Source organism: Corvus moneduloides, chromosome 1, assembly GCF_009650955.1.
Source record: "Corvus moneduloides isolate bCorMon1 chromosome 1, bCorMon1.pri, whole genome shotgun sequence".
NCBI classification, from domain to species: domain Eukaryota; kingdom Metazoa; phylum Chordata; class Aves; order Passeriformes; family Corvidae; genus Corvus; species Corvus moneduloides.
Genome location: NC_045476.1, coordinates 56,422,667 through 56,442,720, shown reverse-complemented (window position 1 = coordinate 56,442,720; position 20,054 = coordinate 56,422,667). Strand labels below are relative to the sequence as shown.

The 20,054-nt window shown below is 36.1% G+C and overlaps 1 protein-coding gene across 8 annotated transcripts in view; it reads right to left on the bottom strand.

Annotated features, from left to right (window-relative positions):
* AGMO (alkylglycerol monooxygenase) overlaps window positions 1–20,054 on the bottom strand; it is a 240,112-nt gene that overhangs the window by 121,664 nt on the left and 98,394 nt on the right. For 7 of the 8 annotated variants that reach the window (XM_032110694.1, XM_032110671.1, XM_032110685.1 and 4 more), the window contains exons 6-12: window positions 16,976–17,042; window positions 15,420–15,485; window positions 15,235–15,314; window positions 14,183–14,317; window positions 13,585–13,701; window positions 6,522–6,604; window positions 5,274–5,379 (exon numbers count right to left, since the gene is read on the bottom strand). In XM_032110694.1, the coding sequence (XP_031966585.1) occupies window positions 5,274–5,379; window positions 6,522–6,604; window positions 13,585–13,701; window positions 14,183–14,317; window positions 15,235–15,314; window positions 15,420–15,485; window positions 16,976–17,042 (654 nt within the window). The remainder of the gene's footprint in view (window positions 1–5,273; window positions 5,380–6,521; window positions 6,605–13,584; window positions 13,702–14,182; window positions 14,318–15,234; window positions 15,315–15,419; window positions 15,486–16,975; window positions 17,043–20,054) is intronic. The other variant, XR_004240586.1, reaches the window with a different exon arrangement.

Sequence of the window (20,054 nt, the reverse complement as noted above, 5' to 3'; positions counted from 1 at the left end):
AGCCAACCTAGTTAGGGCACAGCAACTGCATAAATGCTGAGGTCATAAATCATAGCACAGGGCATGGAGCTTTCACCTTAATGGAAACCAAATATGGGATACGCGGCTCTTTGAAATGTGGCACAGATGATCTTAACGAGGGACCAAGAAAAAATGCTACAGAGCAGAAAACTATCGTTGATGTGGAAATAAGTTCTTATGAGTAAATGTTTGTTTTATGTCTGTACTCGTAAGTCAGTATTCCAACACTGGTAAATTATACTAAGAAACGAGGTAACAGCAACTCTTTGTACGATGAAAGGAGAAATAAGTAGTGTGATAATATATCACATTAAGAGGGACTTCTGTGGAACACAGGATACTGTGTAAATCAGTTCTTTAATAAAGAGATATTTTATATTTTATCCAGACCAATTAGATCCCATGCCCTAAGAAATACCAGAATTGCATCAGAGATGAGAGAAGCAGTCCATTTGGTACAGAATACTGTCTCCAAAAGTTTTTGGAACAGTTGCATCTACCAAGTTCAGATACTCTGGAGGAGTAAATAAGCAATTTGACCACAGTAAAGCTCATTTCTACCTTAAGGGCTGAATTATACCCTGCAGCACAAGATTCTGTATATCCTCCAAAGCTGGTTATATTTCTAATGTACCACATGCCCACATAAAACAGAAAAGAAAACAAGTTATTAATTTAAAACATCACACATGTATAAAACCTCCCTTTTTCTCTCTTTTCCACCATGAAAGCTGCCCTAGATTTTTGTCCTTCCTACCTGTAAATTAATACATGCCAGCCAACACGCTCATAGCCAGGCAGATAATTAAGTTGCAATGCTGAAGTCAGGGTGAAAAGATTTACTCTCAGATACAATACCTTAGCTGCAACAAGGGTAAAAGATACACACATCAAGACAGACATCTATTTCCTCCTCCCTCTTCCTCACTCCTAGCCCGTTAGTTTAAGAGTCTGAGTTGCAGCTACTATGAGAGTTGGTGAAAATATTTAAAACAAGAGTTCCAACAACATGTCAATGGCTCTCATTTCTACTTGCTCCTCATTAGTACTACTGTCAAATAACAGCCAGTGCTTGACCAAATTCAGCTCATGGAATATGCTGGCTGATGCCAAACCAGAGCAGTTGGATGGAAACACTTTAAAGAGGTGGACCATCATCACAGATTTATTTTTACATATCATGCCTGCTGAACCGTCACATAACTGAACACACAAGCAATGTTTTCTGCTACCTCCAGGTGGTTAGGGGGCTCCAGGCCCAGTCTGACAGAAAATGATTTGGCTTTAGTAATACACACAATCATCACATTACACAGGCATGAAGTAATCAGCCTAAAGAAAGCTAACTAGTATAGGATGTGGCAGCACACATTCTCAAAACACACCAGCTCTTCAAGCCAGTCAAATATATTCCCTGTCATCAAGGTTTTCAATGACCTCCACCCAAGAAATAATTTTCTTAAGATCTAAAAATTTCCTCATATATCAGCACTTTTTTTTTCTTAAATAAACAAACAAAACATAAAACCTCAAACAAAGAAACAACAACAAAAAAATCCACACTCCCTCCCCCCCTCTACATTCAGCTAATCATCCATATGAAATACATACAGGAAAAGGAACAGAAAATGCATGCTGAGGAATGTACACGGTTCCACCTCCTACATTACTTTTGTAATGATGATAGCTTCAAATTATTTTCTTATTTGGAGAAGAAAAGGACACTGCGAGAGATCCCCATGAGTATATCATAGAATGAATTCAAATACAACAGCAGGAAGGACAATATATTTAAATGATCAGAAAAATAACATAATTTTCATAAGGAACCAAATCTGGTAACACACAACTTCAAAGCATCGATGGAGCCAACGCCATCTTTATTTGACTGCAGACACAGAAAACAACATATTAAGATTGCAGCTTTAGCAAAAGCAGAAGTCTTGCTTTCTTTCTTACACACCTATAGCATCATTTTACTTCCTCCTTCCTTGAGCCTTAGCATTAAGAAACTTTCTTGCTCCACAGCAAGTTGCACCACTTACCTGAAGAAAAATCTTTGTCTGGCTAAGTCAGCCCAACCAGCTAAGCCAGTTAGCAGGGCAGCAAGGAGGGTAAGAGGACAGAGCCAGAGAGCAGGACTGTTCCTTCTGCTCAAATTGACATCTTCAGCTGCTTTTTTCATGCCCACCTGAGCTAATCTAATGGCAAAGTGGGAAAGGCTTGCTTCTTGTTTCCTCTGCTCTTCTCCCTTCTCTCACTGACCCCCTAGTTTTCTCTCTTTTGTATTTCCCATCTAGATTCCCCCCAGAAGGCATTCCTCGCAGTAATTCTGATAACTGTTAAGCCTTCTTATGAGCCAAACACAATCACTTACAGTTTAAAGCACGTATTTTTGCTAGTTAAAATGCTCTGCAAATAGCATGGCAAAGATTAGAAATCTTATTTACTGGTTCTAAAGTAGTCTTGAGAAATACGAACATATGAAACATAGTAGCAGAAAAACCCCACACATATCAAAAATAGTTGCACACTTTTCCACTAATGATTGAACATGCTGTTGGTAAAATCAGTCTTGCACTTATCTGCTGCAATGTGCACCATTAACTTAAAAATTCTGGGACAGAATTGTTTGTTAAATTCTACAAACACTTCTTCATCCCTAAGTAATTATGCCCTTGAAGGCATAATTTATAGGAAAAGTCAACATAAACTCTTTTACATGATGCGCTCTCATTCTTGAACACCGGATTACTAAAGAATTGTTAATTTGGTAACACATAAGGATGAAGATGTAAACAGAACATTTTTGAGTATATTACAGGTTATGATTACTAGAAATATTAGATTAAAAGATTAAAGTCAGCTCAATCTAGTTATATGCTGAAGAGGGGATACTTAGATGAGGAAAACAAAATTACCAGGTCAATATTGAGATAAAACATTGACATTTGAAGACTTTTCAACATGAATTAACAAATCTCCAGCAACCTCTGAGATTTTTTTTTTAACATAAATTCCATTAGACCCATAAGAACATGCCTACCATGACTCCAGAAATTGTATAATGCATCGGGAGCAAAAGTGGATCATTTATTTTATAAGTGGGTCATTTATTTTAAAATGGGGAACACTTTGAAGTTCATCACAAGTATTCAAACAAAAAGGAAAACATTTTTTATTATAAAGGTGGTGAAGCGCTGGAACAAATTGTTCAGAGAGGTGTTAGATGCCTCATCCCTGGAAATTTTCAAGATCTGGTTGATCGGGGCTCAGAGCAACCTGATGCAGTTGAAGATGTCCCTGCTCATTGCAGGGGATTGGACAAGAGGACATTTTTACTTCCAACCCAAAATATTCTACCATTCTATGATTCTATGAGTACAAAAGCTATTAATATCACCAAATTGTGGATTTGTGATAAAATGTCTAGTGTGGAAATACTGGCATCACTAGGAAGAATTATCTATTCTGGCCTGCCCAAGAGCAAATTATTTGAATGACACCTATTTTTTCAGTATTTTCAAAGAAAAATTGTGAGCAAGGTACTCCTGTCTCTTGTTAAAAATGGACTACATAGTTTCAAACAAAGTACTAAAAAAAGAACAAAAAAGAACTGTAATATGAAGGAGAAAAAAAACAAAAGGAAGAAAGAACAGGAAAATTCAGTAGAGAAGAACTCAAGATGGCAATAAAGTAATTTTTTTAATGACAGAAATATGTAAAGAACAGAGCAAGAACCACTTCATTTTGTTATCCTCTTCATGAAAGAATAGGAAGCTATAGAATTCCCTATAAAAATAGGAATAATAATCAAATAATTTTACTTTACTCATTTCTTCGTAAGAGACACTTTTACATATGCACACAGAACTCTGCAAGGCAGATATTAAGGGTGTATATTATGACAAAATTCTCCCAGAATTTAGTTAGCATACCCAAATAATTCAAGTCTGAAAGCTATGTCTCAAGGGCAAGATAATTAGTTCCAAAATTTTAGAATTTGTCACTTCAAGTCTTTCTACTATATTAGGCTACTCAGAAAATTATACAAACATTTTCCAAATTATATTTAAGCAAACCCCTTAAAATACCTGATGAGTTCTTGCGGACTCTTATTAAATGAATTCAAGAACAGTTAGATTTATACACCAAAGCTTTGACAATGTAACAATGTGGGGCAGGGGGAAGCACAGAATTAAACAAATCTCAATTAGTGGCATTTATCTAGCTTTAAATATTGTCTACTAGTTATTGATTTCCAACACAGGCAGAAAAAAAGAACAGAAAAACCTCCCAGACCCACAGTAGCAGTAGATTTTTCTCATTTTTCTAATTCCTTTTCCCTTAGAAAACCAGAGGAAGCAAGGCCACTACTAGAAACCGCCAACTGGGAAAGATGCTATAAATTTTGCATATGTTTGAAGTCAAAGGAACCATTTTGAACTTGTTTGAGTCTCAGTTCCTACTGTTTTATTTGAGTTTTTTTCTGATTTCAAGCCAAAGAGTAACTTTCTGATGAGGTTCTATTAATCCAGCCACCCATTCATACCCTTGCTGGTTATGAATAACCAGTCTTTTCTGGTAACCAACAGTAGGTAGCCTGGTACTGTTATTTAGATAGGAATAATATCAGTGACTATTGTTATTTTATTGTGGTAATATTAAAAGAGACATGAACTACCAACTGTATGGAAAAGAAAAGGAAAATAATAAAAAGCAAAAGGCATGAACAGGATAAAAGTGCTAAGAACACGAAAGTAGCCATACGTAATCAGACCATAGGTCTATTGAGTCCTGCATCCACTCCTTGTCAATGATGAAAAGTCTGTTTCTGAGGCACAGGATTAGTACAGAGCAAATATTTTATACTTAAGTCTTCCAGCCTCCAAGCATTTTCTGATTTCTCCCATAAAAGGGGAATTAAACGATTCAAATTCAGCAATGCATTACTATTATTCACTTCAAAGCATGTGGCCACAAGTAAATTATTTTTGCAGGGAGTGGTAAATGCTCTCCTTCATAACCTATTTTTCAAGGAAAACAGGCATCTCCATAGCAAACCTGAATAGTTTTCTTACAAAATAATCATAAAACATGAAAAACAAAGAGATAAGAAAAAAAATACTCTATTCAAATAGCATAATGAAAAATAAGAAAGCAAAATGTAAATGTTTAGTGTTTCTGCTTTTTTGTAAAAAGACAAAAAATCTAGAGTAATCAGCATAGATATTTTAAAATAAATGTCTTACCTCATATGCATAGCCCAAGACTGAAAACTGACTCCTGAAGTAGCCAAGTTTGTAAACACCTATGAAGACTGAACAGCGGATGATTTCCAAAATTCCTGCTTTGGACCTAGAAAAGGGAATAAATTCAGATTAACATCCAATCTTTTCTTCTTTTCCAAGTTCAGTGAAAAGGAGAAAATAGAATTAGTCTGTGATGTCCTGCACTTACATCAAGTCATCTTTCTTAACCTTATAGTTAGGTTTTTATGGTATACACCTTACATAGACTCGTAACACTGAATTTGCTGCTGGTGAGAATACACATACTTGCAAAATGTATTTGAACTCACACAAATGGGGCTGTATATATAGTTACTGTCTTTTGATCTCAAAAATTACCACAACAAAATTCTGAAAAGTAGTTCAGAATCATTTCAACAGTCTACTTCTGTAAATTTTTACTAATTCCTCTTTATTAACTCCCTAGAGTTATTCACATCTGGCATGTTGACAGATTTTTACCTATCCTGAATTAAATAGTTCAGTCTATAAAAGTGAAAGGTATTCCTTTCTGAAAACATAATGAACAGCAGGTGCAAAGCAGTACTGGCACCTCAGTCTCAAAGGAAACTTCCACATTTCTTCTCTGGCAGGGCAAATAACTTCTTCGTAAGAAACTCTGGATGCAACTTACTCTTCTTTAGGGCCACAGTGCTCGTATGGACTACTTCATAATGTATCTCACTGGACTGGTGTATTCAAGACTCAATTTCATTTGAAGCCATACTGATTAAGTTTAGTCTTAAGCCTACACCATCTTTCACATGATTTTGAGCCTACTCTGAGCTACACTGTGTGCTCTTCATATATCATCACTGTATCTGGCACCTATGGTGTGCTACACAGGGCTGGCACAATATGGTTGCAGTCTGACCTTGAACAGCCTCGGGACAGCTGGCAGGTCCCACTCACCTGCCAGTGTTCCAAACCCAGAGGAGAGAATCCAATAAATGCAAGCACAAAGGGAGACATGACAAACCCATCCCAGAACTTTTCTGCAAGGAACAATATAGATGTAGTCACTACTTGCTATGGGAACACTCCTGGATTTAGGTGCCAGGTAGTCATGTGTTATTTTCCAGTCAACAGACAGCCACAGGTGGGTCTGGGTATCTATATTTATTTATCGATATAATTTCTGGGATTTACATATAATTATAAATAATCCATAACGAAAGAAGAAGAAAACCCACATATTTTGTATCTTACTTGTTCTCCATAAGTAGTCCAAAAGATGACAGGGACAGAATGATAAAGCCAATTCTCAGGAGAACTGTTCCCTGTGATAGCATCTGTTAAAAGGCAGACAAAGAATTCATTTAGAGTAATTTTCTGGAGAAAATGGAGTTTTTATGGAACAGTAGCTTCAACTTCCTCAGTCAGTGATGCTAGTGTCCCCTTTTAAAGTAATTTGCTCCTTTAAGTTTTACAAAAAAATATCTGCTCTGGATAGCACACATACTTGGAGTAACCACCTTCATAGTCATTTCCTGGATGCTGTATTTCCAAAACAACATTAATGTTATTCCCTTCTGTCCTATGTGTTTTTTTTCCCAAAGTTATTGATTTCCTTTTGACTCTACTCAAGAGGGAAGAAATGTATTTCTAGATAAAAATCACAGCAGCCCTGCTCTTTTAATTTCATCATATGTTACCAGGTCTTTACAATAGTCATCTTTGAATCCCAATAGACACAAAAGCCAATGTACTGGTGAGAATAACAACTCACATGACATGATCATATTTAAGAAGAAACAAAATGAGTGTTTTCCCTGCATGATAACTCAATGCTTGGTTCCTAAATTAGCAAAACTTTTTAGCTCCTATCATTAATTTCATTCAGACCTAAAACACTTTTAAAAATAAACATGTGCATGAGTACTTGAAAGAATAGCAGCATGAGGACTTCCGTCCTTAAAATTTACATCAAAATTACACTAAAAAAAAATCCAGGAAAACAGAAATTATTTTGATTGTACAGTTTGAATTTTTAAAATTTATTAAATATTTTGTATTCTACAAAGCTGCCTTTGAAAATCAAATATTTAATCAGTATTCTTTTTCCCTCCCTGATTTTGTTTCAAATATTAGTTTTGAAAAGCTTTCGTTTTTTTCATTAAAACAAAAACAAAACAAAAGTAGTGGATCTGACTGAGTTATAGAAATCCTTTCTTGCTTCAACAGCAAAACAGTTTATGAACAGCATCCTGCACTTCAATTGCAGCCATTGGAAAAAAAAAACCTCCATGAATGTCTGCCCTGATTTCAATAAATCCCATTCAGTGACATGCCCAACTTCCTTCGGTCGTGGCCCCAACCCCTCAAAGAGATCTAAGGTAAGTATCTGTGAGCATGGGAGGCCACAGGAGGATATTCTCAAGTTTTACAGCTGTGTGAACTTAGAGTGCCCATGTTTGCAAAACACATCAAACCACACACTCAGTCTGGGCGGGTTTCTGTTGTTTTCCTGAAGCATCACAAACACCTACTTAGATATCCTCAACAGTTATTGAACAAAGAAAACTCAATCCCAGAAATGAGCAAGCTAAACAGCAGCCTCACCAGTTTACAAGCCAGAACACAATTCTTACAAATGACACCTGTCAAGCCAATCTGTTGCACAGATTTGTACCAGGTGAGAATCAAACTTACTACTGCATTTCTACATTACCAATCTGTTCCATTTCTCCTTATGATAAACTTTCCATTGTTAGCAATAGCAAGAGTTTGTTTTGAAGTGACATAATGTTTGGACAGAGCTTTTTTATAAAAATCAGGCATGGACTCTATTTGAATTTAATTATATGAGGAGTTCTTTAACTGCTCATCTACCCATACTGAGTTCAACTCCCTCTTCAGCTTCCTGTGCAAACTGAGTCATACAAAAATTCAAGAAGTAAGCAAAGAAAAATATGATTTGGCACAGGCATAATGGAACTCACCCATAAATTTCTTAGAAATGCTTTGATAGGCTTTTCAATGATTGTTACTTGTCAAATAAAGGAGTTTTCCAGGGAATGAGGACTGAAATTCAAGACTTTTCTCCCTAAAGACTGTCCTCACTTTTAAGTTGAAAAATTAAACGTTTTTTTAACCTACTCATTCTTGCCAGGTGGGTCTGATTTTTCTTTGTTTCCAGTGTGATGCACCAGGTTCTGCAGACTGTCTTAAAAATGCTCCCAGAGTGGTAGAGCACTATTCTGAGAAAAGGAGAGCAAGATTTTGTATCTTCTTAGGCAGGAAAGAGAACTGAACATCAAATCCAGATTTCCATCAAGTCAGAGAATTGCTACATTACAATATATGGTTAAAATCACACTTGTGGAAAATGAATGAAACTGCGATGGTTTTCATACAGGTGCTAATACTTGTCTTCAGGAAGGATCCAACAGAACATGCTATGAATGAGCAAGGGTGCCCCCAGTTTCCAGTTTTAAAGAGCTGCATGATTTCAAACTTTTCTGCCTTTCCAGTGCTCCCAAGCTGGCTAGCTAGTCCCAGGCATCGGGATTTCCTTGCAACTCCAGCTGCAGAAAACTGAGATGCTGATTCATTCTACCTGCCTTTAAGTACCTTCACTGAAGTGCCTGAAAATCTGTTATTAACCCAATCTTTTGCTGAAATTCATGGAGACAGCATGTTGGGAATGTGGGAATAGCCCAAGCACTTTGGGAATTCCATTTCTTGCCATTAGCTAGACTGCAAGCCTAAAGCCTAAATTTGGTATTGCATTAAGAGTTGGATTTGAGCAAATGATGGAAACACTTCCCAAAAAGCAGACAATTTGGGGTCAAATTTTAGTGGTAGTTTTACCTATAACTTCTATCAAGGACTTTTTTCTTGGCACAAAGATATATTTTATTTTACATTTCCAGAAGAACAGGGAAAAAAATTAAAATTATTCCCTACATTTATCTAACACAGAAGAATAAAGCACAGATTAAGAACTTGAAAGGAAATTAATAAATTTCAGATCAGTTATAAACATGGAGTTCCAGCAAAAAAATGGGAATAGAAATACATTTTAATGTTTGTTTGTAAACCAGAAGAACTGAAGCACCCTTATGATTTTTTAAAAAATCAAACTCAAATGTAAACAAGCCTTTAAGTGGTTAAAATGCTACATGAGGTTCTTTGGCATAGTAACTACCTAAGCCAGGTGTGATCATATTTTACAGATTTGTTTTTTCAGGCCAATTTCCATTTCTCTTCATACATACTCCTACTTGAACCATACTATTTTGAACACCAGCTATTTGTAAAACTCCTTATGGTCAACATCCGCTGTGGCTTAGAATGTGAAGGACTGGAGGACTCTAAAGCACAACCTGCAGATCCTGATTAATTTTAAATTGGCACTATCATCAGATTCACACAAAATCATGGCACTGTAATGCCTGAGCATAGAGTGGCAGCTTTCCACTTCCCAAAACATCAGCTTTTGGAGTAGTGAAGGGTGAGACAAAAAGCCTTACTGGGAACCATGAAGGCAGAAGGTGTAAGTTACCCTTCACCGTAGGTACACGCACCACATTCACATACAACAAAAAAACCCTGTTCCCTCATTTGTACTCCTAGTCAAGGATTACTGAGAAATTTTCAGCAAAATACACCAAGATGCAACTGGGAATAATAGGTTTTAGAAAATCAGCCATATAGCATAAATTTTACCACTGTTAGTTTGCTTCCCTAACTTTCTCTTACAGTTCCAGTGGTATATGCTGCCTTGATTCTTTTATTTGCTTTCAAACATGTATCACCCTATGAAGTGGATGCTGGCAGCTGAGGCATCCATTTTCTAGGCATTACTCTACCAAAATCAACAAAATAGTCAGTGGGTTATATCACTAAACTAACATCATATATTAAATCTATGCACTGCAAGCAGCAGTGTGAAAAGAATGTGCCTTTTACACCTTCATTAGTGTTAGCATCCTTGTTCCACTTAAACATATGCATGGATGTATATATAAAATAAATGAATATTTATATACTGGAGTATTTGTATAAACAGAGAAGCATGTGGGACCACAGCAGGTTCCCCAATTACAAGTCAGCCACAACTTTGCAATGTGGTTATTGGCTGCAATCAAACAGAAAAAAATATTTCTGTTGGATTTTCATTTCATTCAAAGCTTTAAAAATATCTTTGAGCCTTAAAAAAGGAGGGGGAAGGGGATTATTGAATTTAGTAAGAGGTTTACATGGCTTTGTAATCAACAGAATGCCGTAGCATTATTATTTTATGGTTTTTTTAGTAATGAAAAAATAATTAATTTAAACAGAGGAAATGTTCTTCCAAACCTGTATTTAGATGAGCATTAAAATATTCCAAATTGACTTTTATATTGCAAAGAAACAGGTTTTTTATTCCTTTTGAAGAATAACATGGATGCATTTTCTCATTCTGATTTGTCCAGTGGTTCAAAAGAACTGCTAGGAATGATGCCAGCATGTTTCCTAAGTTAACAGATGCCCTGCTCTCATACATCAGACACTTTCAACATTCAAGTTAGGAACGCTAATACAATGCTATGAATTTTCTGCTGTTAGGTGTCTTTGGCTGTATGAATTTATTTTAACTTAGAATTCCTAGAAAAAATTGTAAAGTCTTAGCAATATTGCATACACACTACTTGGTGATGCCCTACTTAATGGATACATTAAATGTGTTCTTAACTTTCAAGAGATCTATCTTACCCCTTACTAATTTTCATCTAATTGAAACTGCTCACTTATTCATGTAATTATATGCACAGTAAAAGTTATAGTATCTATCAACAATAAAAAAAGACACTGCAAAATGTGTTTAAGGTGCACTTCAATTTATACGATACCTGCAGTTCTGGAGCTATGAGAGTTTTGCTTTGAATGTGCTGCAGTTTTACACTCCTAGCACTCTCTCTGGGACTGATCCAAATCCCATTTCTTCAATGAGCTTTGGATCAGATCTAGATGTGCAGAGCTCAGAAAGCAATTTTTATTCACTAGATGTAGTGCAGACCACTATACAGAAAACAAACACTGTATGCTCTCTCCTGTGGAAAATATATATTTTTTCTTTCCTGTTTTGCTCTTTTCATAAGTTAAATGTAGGTCATTCAGACAGAAGGTATATGGTTGCTCTTTACGAATAGAGAAATTTAACACTTCTACAGGGCGCGAGACCAAACACTGAGCAACTGTAATCACTTGAGAAATGTAATAGCTGTGTGCTGTGTCTTACGGCTGTTATGAAATGGAACTTATACCTAAAGATGAGGAAAACAGTTAGTTTTCTCCATTTATGGAGCTATGCCACAGTTATGACATAATTCATAGCCAGACAGAACGTTCCAGTTGTATCCATAGACATTTCATAATTCAGTGTAGTGGAAAACTGATATTGAAGGAAGATTTTTGCCAAGTAAAGTTATTCATACACAAGCTTCCTTCTCATGACAGCTTCCCCACTGTGCTGCAGAGCGATGCTGGAACTCTGCCTTGGGACCAGCACTTTCTACACCCACACTGAAGGTTTATGTCCTGAGACGAGGTGCTTCCAGGCCCTGTACTCTCCTTCTTATCCTACCTTATTACCCTGCAGTTTTGTGCAGAGAATTTTATAGTTGCTTTTCTACAGTAAGTTCATAAATAGTGGATCTTCAGGATGTTTCCTCCATGACTGAAAGAATTTAATGACTATCTGGAGTCTGAGTGCCTTTTTCAACTTTCTTTATTATTTATTCTTAAACAGCTGCAGTTACCAGCAGATAAAATAATTTGGACCATCCATTTTTCCTTCCAGGACCAGAAAAAGGCCAAAAGAAAAAACAATAAAACAGGAAAAAATCAGACTCCTTAATTGTTGCTGCTAAAAGCAACAACAAAGTAAAAACCAAACCAAAACCCAACAGCAGAACGAAACAAATGAAAAAAACTCAAACACAGAGTTTGATTCCTATGCAAATGTATGTAGGAATCTAGAAGTGGATCTGGACAACCCTGCAGAGGTTTTTCTCAATTTAAGAACATTGGCAATCATGTATATATAATATACGGTTTCACTTGTATATTTTGGAGGCATTTATTCTTAGCCTAGGCTTAATTTCCTGTCCCCAGAACAAACTAAGCCTCAGATGACCTAGTAATCTCCTAATTCCCCGCAACTGCAGAGGCAAACAGGGCATGTAGAATAACTCCATGCTAATCAGAAGAGTATGCCTTTTATATCATACCAGGAATGCTACGTACTGCAGTGTCCAATGAGGTGGGCAGGGGACTGTGACCGCTGTTGGCCAAGGGTTGGAAATTGCCAGGTGAGCATGCCAGGACAAGGCAGGCCCACAGGAGGGCAGAGGCTGAAGAACCCAAGGGGCCCCCGGCATGCTTACAGCCTGCTATGGCAACATGGGTGACACAAACTCAACAAGAACACTGCTGTTTAGGGAGGTCTTAGAAAGGGTTTATGAAGAAGACCAAAGGGCATTTTATCAAAATAATAGACTTTTGTGGTGTTCTGGTATGTCTTGAGAGGTGTTTCACATTCTGCTTCATACCAAGAAAATTTTAGCTTTAGTACATGAGGGAAAGTTATAAAGGAAGAAGAAAAAAAAGGAGCTTGGAAGGATGTGAAACCTTAGAAACAGTTAATGTCTCCCTTCTTGTAGGTGGACATGGCCTTGTAGTTCACCTTCAGAGGCTGCCAGGTATCCACAGAGGAACCAGTTACCACAGAGATCCCATCAGCCCAAACCCATGGTCATAAATACATGCTTCTCCTTGCTGTATTTCTATCAATGCTGTTGTATATTGGAGACTGGAAGAAGGATTTGCCCTGACTTTGTTCTCCTCCAATTCTAAACTCATGCTGACACCAACGTTCCCAACTGCAAGCACTGAAAGACCATTGCAATCTTCCTTCTAAAGCCTGGGCATCCAATGGTATGACCAACCTTGACATCTTAAAACCTACAGAGTTTCAAGCCTCATGAGGTTCTAAAAACTGAAGCAGACACATACATCTTCTAGGCAAATTATTTATATTATGTAAATAACTGATATGGTTATTAAAAACTGTTTACTAAACAATATCAAACATTATATATTTAATAGCATGGAATTATATATTTAGCCATTTATGTTGATTCTTTTTACAGAATCTAGTTATTAATAGTTCAAGTAAGATATGAGTCAGCTATAGAGCCTCTGCTCAATGCTTTAATATTTAAACATGTCGTGTGTCATTGCTCTTAGCAGGAGGTATTATTTCATAAAGGAAGGAATTACTTACACTTACAGAAGCAAGAAGTTCGGTGTACAAGTCCACTATTATAGCAAAATGTACAAGTGCATAGCAATTACAATAAGCTGGTACAGGTGGATTGAAGGGAACTTCTTTTCCAGTGATCTGTATAAAGCAAAACAGACACTTGCCTTCAAGAGTGACCTGCTATGGCCCGTTGCTCCTTAATATTCTTTACACTTACAAAAAGGGAGACAGATAATTGAAGAAAGATAATCTGCTGTCAAACTTATGTACTACCTAGTCTGAGACAGAGTTTAACTCTGTGTGTTTGTGCATGTCCACATCAGAAAAAAAAGAGAAATTATTATATTCCATAGAAAATTTTTGAAATCTCTTCAGGAAATGAATAATGAAAAAATAAATTAAAAATATGTTTTTTCCTTCAAATAAAAAGGAAAAAAACCCCACAGCTAAAACATTCATTTCCTTCAGTTTCTTTTCCCATTTCATCTTCCCCTATGCTTTATGACTGCTAATTTGCTAATTTAAAATAGCATGTGTAGAGTTTTTAACGTTGATCCAGTAGCATTAAGAGGTCCAAGTAAATTACACACAACTGAAAGCCTGTGCATGTTCTATTTACCACCGGGATTTCCTCAGGAAGGCCAAGTCTAGGTTTGCCTGGTCCCCAGCCTGGCCCTTTGAATATGACAGAAAGCTTATTGCAGAATCCAGGTGTGGCCCAAAACGTGTTCCAAATATGAGCTAAGGGACGTAACTGGGAAAAAAAGAGTAAGTAATTTTTCACTGTTAGCAAAATAAAAGATTAATAAAACATTATATTTTATTCATTTTTAACTTTCAAATAAATTATTTTTCAAACTCTGTAAAGAGAATAAATTAGAAATAGATGAAGACAGTTCAGAAAACCTGGCTGAAATAGGCAAAAGTCATATGAAGCCCTTGGTTAATTTGGTGAGGATTACAACGACTTCTGCTCAGAGGAAAATCTGTTCTTCCATCTGTGTCTCCTGTAATCACTCCAGAGTATTTAGTGGTATATTGTATAGCAATATTTATGCTATATGATTTGGTTACTGGGATCTTGACACAACATACTCTCAATAACTAAATTACTTTGTATCTGAATGAAATGGATATAATTGCACATCCTCTCACTTTCCAGCCCTGACAGCCCTGACAGCAGAATTTCTCATTCTTTGAGATCCCTCCTTGGATGAACAGTCATGAAAAGCAAATACGGACTCCACCACTTCTCATGTTTTTGCAGAGAATTTTTATCTAGCTTAAGTTAAACCTGGACCAATAAATCTAAGAAGCACCACACTAATTACTTTTCTTTTTTTTTAAATATATACTTTTGTCTGTGCTTCACTGCGTATTGCACTGCATATTGCAAAACAGATCTCACTCAGTCCAACACCTTATACATCACTGTTCTAATCAGTTTTTCATTTTACTGTTTTGTATTTTCATGATTACTACAAACTCTGCATATACTCAGTGCAGCAAGTGGAAATGGCTGTCTCAGAATGAAATACTGAAGAAATTGTAGATAAAGTAATTGACTGGTCAGGAATGCAAGGATGGCCTCAACTGTGCCTAATAGAGGGGTTTCTTTTGAATATGACTGAATGTTGAAGATATCACAGTCAGTGACACAAACTATAGCACCTGGAGCATGATGGGATCAAACGAATTTACTGGATGTGTTAAGCCATACACAACTTTTTCATCTTCGGCCTCAAATGTTCCTGATGGAAGAAGAAAACAAAAGAATGACAAACAATCAAATTCAAACGTATACATATTTTTGCCACACTGACCAAACATGACAGAGAATACCTTCTGTAACTTACCAAATATCCTGTCCCAGATAATGAGTGTGCCACCATAATTTTTGTCAATGCAGTAGGGATTTCTACCTATAATAAAAATAAATTATGAGACAAGTAATGGGATAAAGTAGAATACTAGCAACTGAATTATGAAGGAAAGTCATCATTTTCATCGCTTTATAGCCTAAAAATAACTTTAAAAGATAGCTAACCCACCATTCCTCATACTTCTATGAAATTTCTTTTTCCTTAACAGCCTTATTGCTCTCCTTCTATTCAGATTCAAACATACAAATCCAATCTGTCACACCCAAAACTTCTATGAAATAAAAGGATTCATTTGGAGAGTAAAACCAGATCAAAATATATTTATAAAAAACAAATTAAAAAGCAAACAAAAATTATTCCACCAGTTTATACCTAAGAAAATATATGCTAAATGCATATATGCGTAATCATCTCATTAATAGCTATCAGGTGTCTCTATCCTCTATATCATACATCTGATTCTGCCCTATTAATTTCAGTGTGAGGAAAACTGCTCCTTCTATGTTTTCTAGGGAATATATTTGTATATAAGCAGTCCTCTCAAAGCTATGAGCGAAGAAATATTGGTTACATATCCTTAAGTTCATGCAGGTAATCTGGAGCAACTGTACAGCCCCTGATCAGCTCTGGAACAATTCAGCTTAACTCTAATCAGGATGAGAGCATTAGTTTAGTTTACAGATGAGCAAATAACAGCAGAGTGTCTCCCTGAGGATTACCAGTAGTTGTGCAAATTTAAAGGACTAGACACTTACAGCACCACCACTGTGGATACAGTGATTGTGAGGATATAATAAACATTAGTAACATCCTCTGTACATTTGAGTCTGTTTCAAATTGTTCTTCCATTCCCCTATATATTTTTTTTAAACTTACTATTTCTGCACACTGAATGAGCTAAGGACATCTGTGAAATTCACTTCTGTTTCTCAGATATGTTCATGATATTTTTCAGTATGCAGTGGAGTTATTAATACAATTTACATACGCAGTACACTCTCAAAGGCCTCTGAATACTGGTGAAAAATCAATCATCATGCACTTCTGTGAATTGAGATACCAATAATTCAGACAGGTGAAATCAAATTCCACTAAAATATTTAAAAGTTCTTCTAAAACCTAGCCATGTTTTTCACATATACAGTGCTTGAATTTGAATGCAAAAGTGTGTTTGTTGATGATTCAGTAGTCAGGGAAGGATGAGATGCTTTTCTATCACTTCATACTTAAAAACATTGAATTTTTTTGCTCAAAGTCTTCAAATTATTTCATGTTATCCAGACTTAATTTCTGCTCAATAATTAAACATAAAAATGTTTAAATTAAACAGAAGATCTGAAAATGTTTTTTAAAATACTGTGAAATTTTCTACGGAAGAGGAACCATTTCTGAAGTAGTGGTCAAAATCAAAATCTTTTTGTAAACTGATTTTACAATATAATTTTATTACATTACTATTACTATACAAATAGTGACCTTGAGAAAAAAAAAAACACACCAAGGAATAAGGGGTTCCACTTTTATCTTACCATGATGAACTCTGTGATGACTGGGAGTATTAAGAATCCATTCCAGAGGCCCAAGTTTGGTGATAACCTTAAAAAATGTAATGCTTCAATGAACTTGAAAATACTGTGTAAGATCAAGAAGAAGCAGAGGAATGAAAGGAGGAAAGGCAAAAGAGGATGTTTATCTTCTGAAGAACTTCATAAAAAGGCAGAAGTTTTTTTCTGAACCATTTCACTGCATTACACCTACAAAAATTTTCATTTAAAAATAGTAAAATACAAGTTAAAATTTGAATTTCTTTTTGATCCACAAACTAATTTCTTTTGATCTAGCAGTGAATTTTTTTCTTATTGTTTTTATCATTATTCCCTGAGAATCTTTGAAAGAACTGGCAATCATGAGCTGATACTAACATGGAATCACAGGGAAGTGATTGTCCCATTGTATTCAGCACTGATGAGGCTGCACCTTGAGTACCGTGTTCAGTTTTGGGCCTCTCACTTCAGGAAAGGAGACACTGAGATGCTCGAGCGTGTCCAGAGAAGGGCAATGGAGCTGGTGAAGGGTCTAGAAAACCTCTCCTGTGAGGAGTGACTGAGGGAACTGGGGTTGTTTAGCCTGGAGAAAATAAGGCTCAGAAGGACTTCACTGCTCTCTAGCTATCTGAAAGGAGGTTGTAGTGAGGTGCAGGTCGGTTTCTTCTGCCATGTTCCAAATGAAAAGACAAGAGGAAACGGCTTTCAGTTGTGCCAGCAGAGGTTCACACTGGATATTAGAAAAAAAAATATCACTGGAAGAGTTTTTAGGCATCGGAATAAGTTGCCCAGGGAGGTGGTGGAGTCACCATCTCTGGAAAAGTTCCAGAGGCATCTGGATGTGACGCTTGGGGATATGATTTAGGAGTGATTCTGGTGATGCTGGGTTGATGGTTGGACTAGATGATCTTGAAGGTCTCTTACAATCTCGATAATTCTGTGATTTCATACAAATTGTTTCACTCATTTTTCTTACCCATATCCAGTGACACTGCTTGGGATTCAGTGTAACTCTATAATCCCAGTTATGTAAACACTTTATGTCAGCAAATAGCTGGCACTGATGTAGAAACAAGTACTCCTTCCCCCTTTAGTACCTTTGACTGCTTGTTTCTTCTATCAATAACCCTCCTTTACTCTGGCATGAATGTATTAACACAACAAACCTGATTGAGGAAGTGATGCAAATCAAAATGACTTTAGTTTTGTTTTTCTAAGTTAGTTTAACTGGATCAGTTCCTGATTTTGGTCCAACATATGGTCACAAATGCATGAGTCAGAGACATGACCAGCATAAATTCATTGTGGAGCTACAATCTAAGGCAATGAGTCAACAGTACAGAAAGGTGGCCTTGATCATTTTAGTACCAAACCAAAAATGATAGAAAGTATCCACTGCCAAAAACTCACTCTAGTGTTTCAAGCTTTGTCAGAAAATGCTGATGAAATAAGTTTATATCAGCAGGGTTTATGCTAAATTAGCTACTATGGAACTAGAGGAAAGCCAGCACTGACTTCAAATTTGGTGCTTTGGTTAGCTCAACAGAAGTGTGTGGACACCTAAACACAGCAACCATTCTTTAATCCCAAACACAAATCTATCTGTCACAAATTGATGTAATCACTGGATGACCAATAAGGACATCTATTCACTATATATACTGAAATGGTATCTATTCACCATGTCTGATTATGGCCATATTGTCTTGAAATTAAAAGGGGGCGAAGGGCATAAAAGCAGCTAAATAAAAATGCTCAGACATTAAGAAACAAGCCCAAGAATCTAATTTTTTCCTTTTAAGGAATTTAATTAGTAAATTTAATACTCATACTGCCAAAAGGAGTGATCTGTAATATAATAATAGAGATAAGATAATACTGGCAAAAAAAAAACATTTAGAGGGGCAAACAGTCATTACTCATGAGAGCAGGTCCAATCATCTAAAAAGGATTTTCATTCCTTTAAGATATACAGAACAAAGTCCTGAAATATGGCAGTTCCATGTCTCTTTAATTTACAGTTTTGCAAGTGCAAGAAGATTTAGTTTCAAAAAGCAGACTTAGGACATTCTTCAGATGTATTTAAATTGTTATGAATGAGTTAAATATAATAAAGGAAAAAAAATTTTTTTTCATTTTTCTCTTAAATAATAGCAAAGGAACATCTACTTAATTGGTTAAGTAGAGAATTTCTGTAATTAAAGGAGTACAGAAATACAAAAATTCTTCAGGTACGGAGAACCGTAATATTTGGAGCATCTTTCTCAAAATCCTGCTCACACTTGACTGGAAAAACAGAATCCTGAGACAAGTTTGTTTTATTTCATTTAACTCAGAAGCCAAGGACAACATAAGCAGGATCAGCTCTCCCTCAAAATAAATTCAAGTCTGAAAAGACCACCTAAAGGTAAGAAATGATCCATCATTCATGCTAGTTCCATTTTCTGCCTTTCTCAAGCAGAACATCCCACTGTTTTAAGATATGTGAGATGTGACTATTAAATTAATTTAATCTGAGCCAAATGTCTTGGATTGAACTGCAGCCCAGCACCTGAGTGAGCACTGATTTATCTAATAGACCAGAACTAACTTTGATCCAGTTGGGTTTAATATATTTTTATCTCAGTATTTTAACAATTTTTGTGAAAATAAACCAAATGTGCACTAGGAGAGCAGGGAATCAGTAAGGCATAGCAGTCTTCAGTTTTAGCCTACAGGTGGATTGTAACAAAATGTCCTCAGAATGAATGCCTTCAGTCCTCAATATCCAGGTGGTTGAATTAAAATTTTAAAACTAAAATACATCCTTTTGAAAGTCTACATAGTACATCCTTATGCTAAAGCAGAACTTGGGACTCCCTAAGGACCTCAGGGATTTATGTAAAACTTTAAATAATTTTTTCTAAATCATAGTAGAGAAAGTATTTTCTTTGGATAATGAAACCTCTCTCATCCTTTAAAACAGTCTTTCTTTGAGTGATGACATCTAAAAATCTACTGAAATATCTTCTCTATGGCATAATTAGTGATTGATACCTGAGCCTACTTTGATTCATTATTCAGT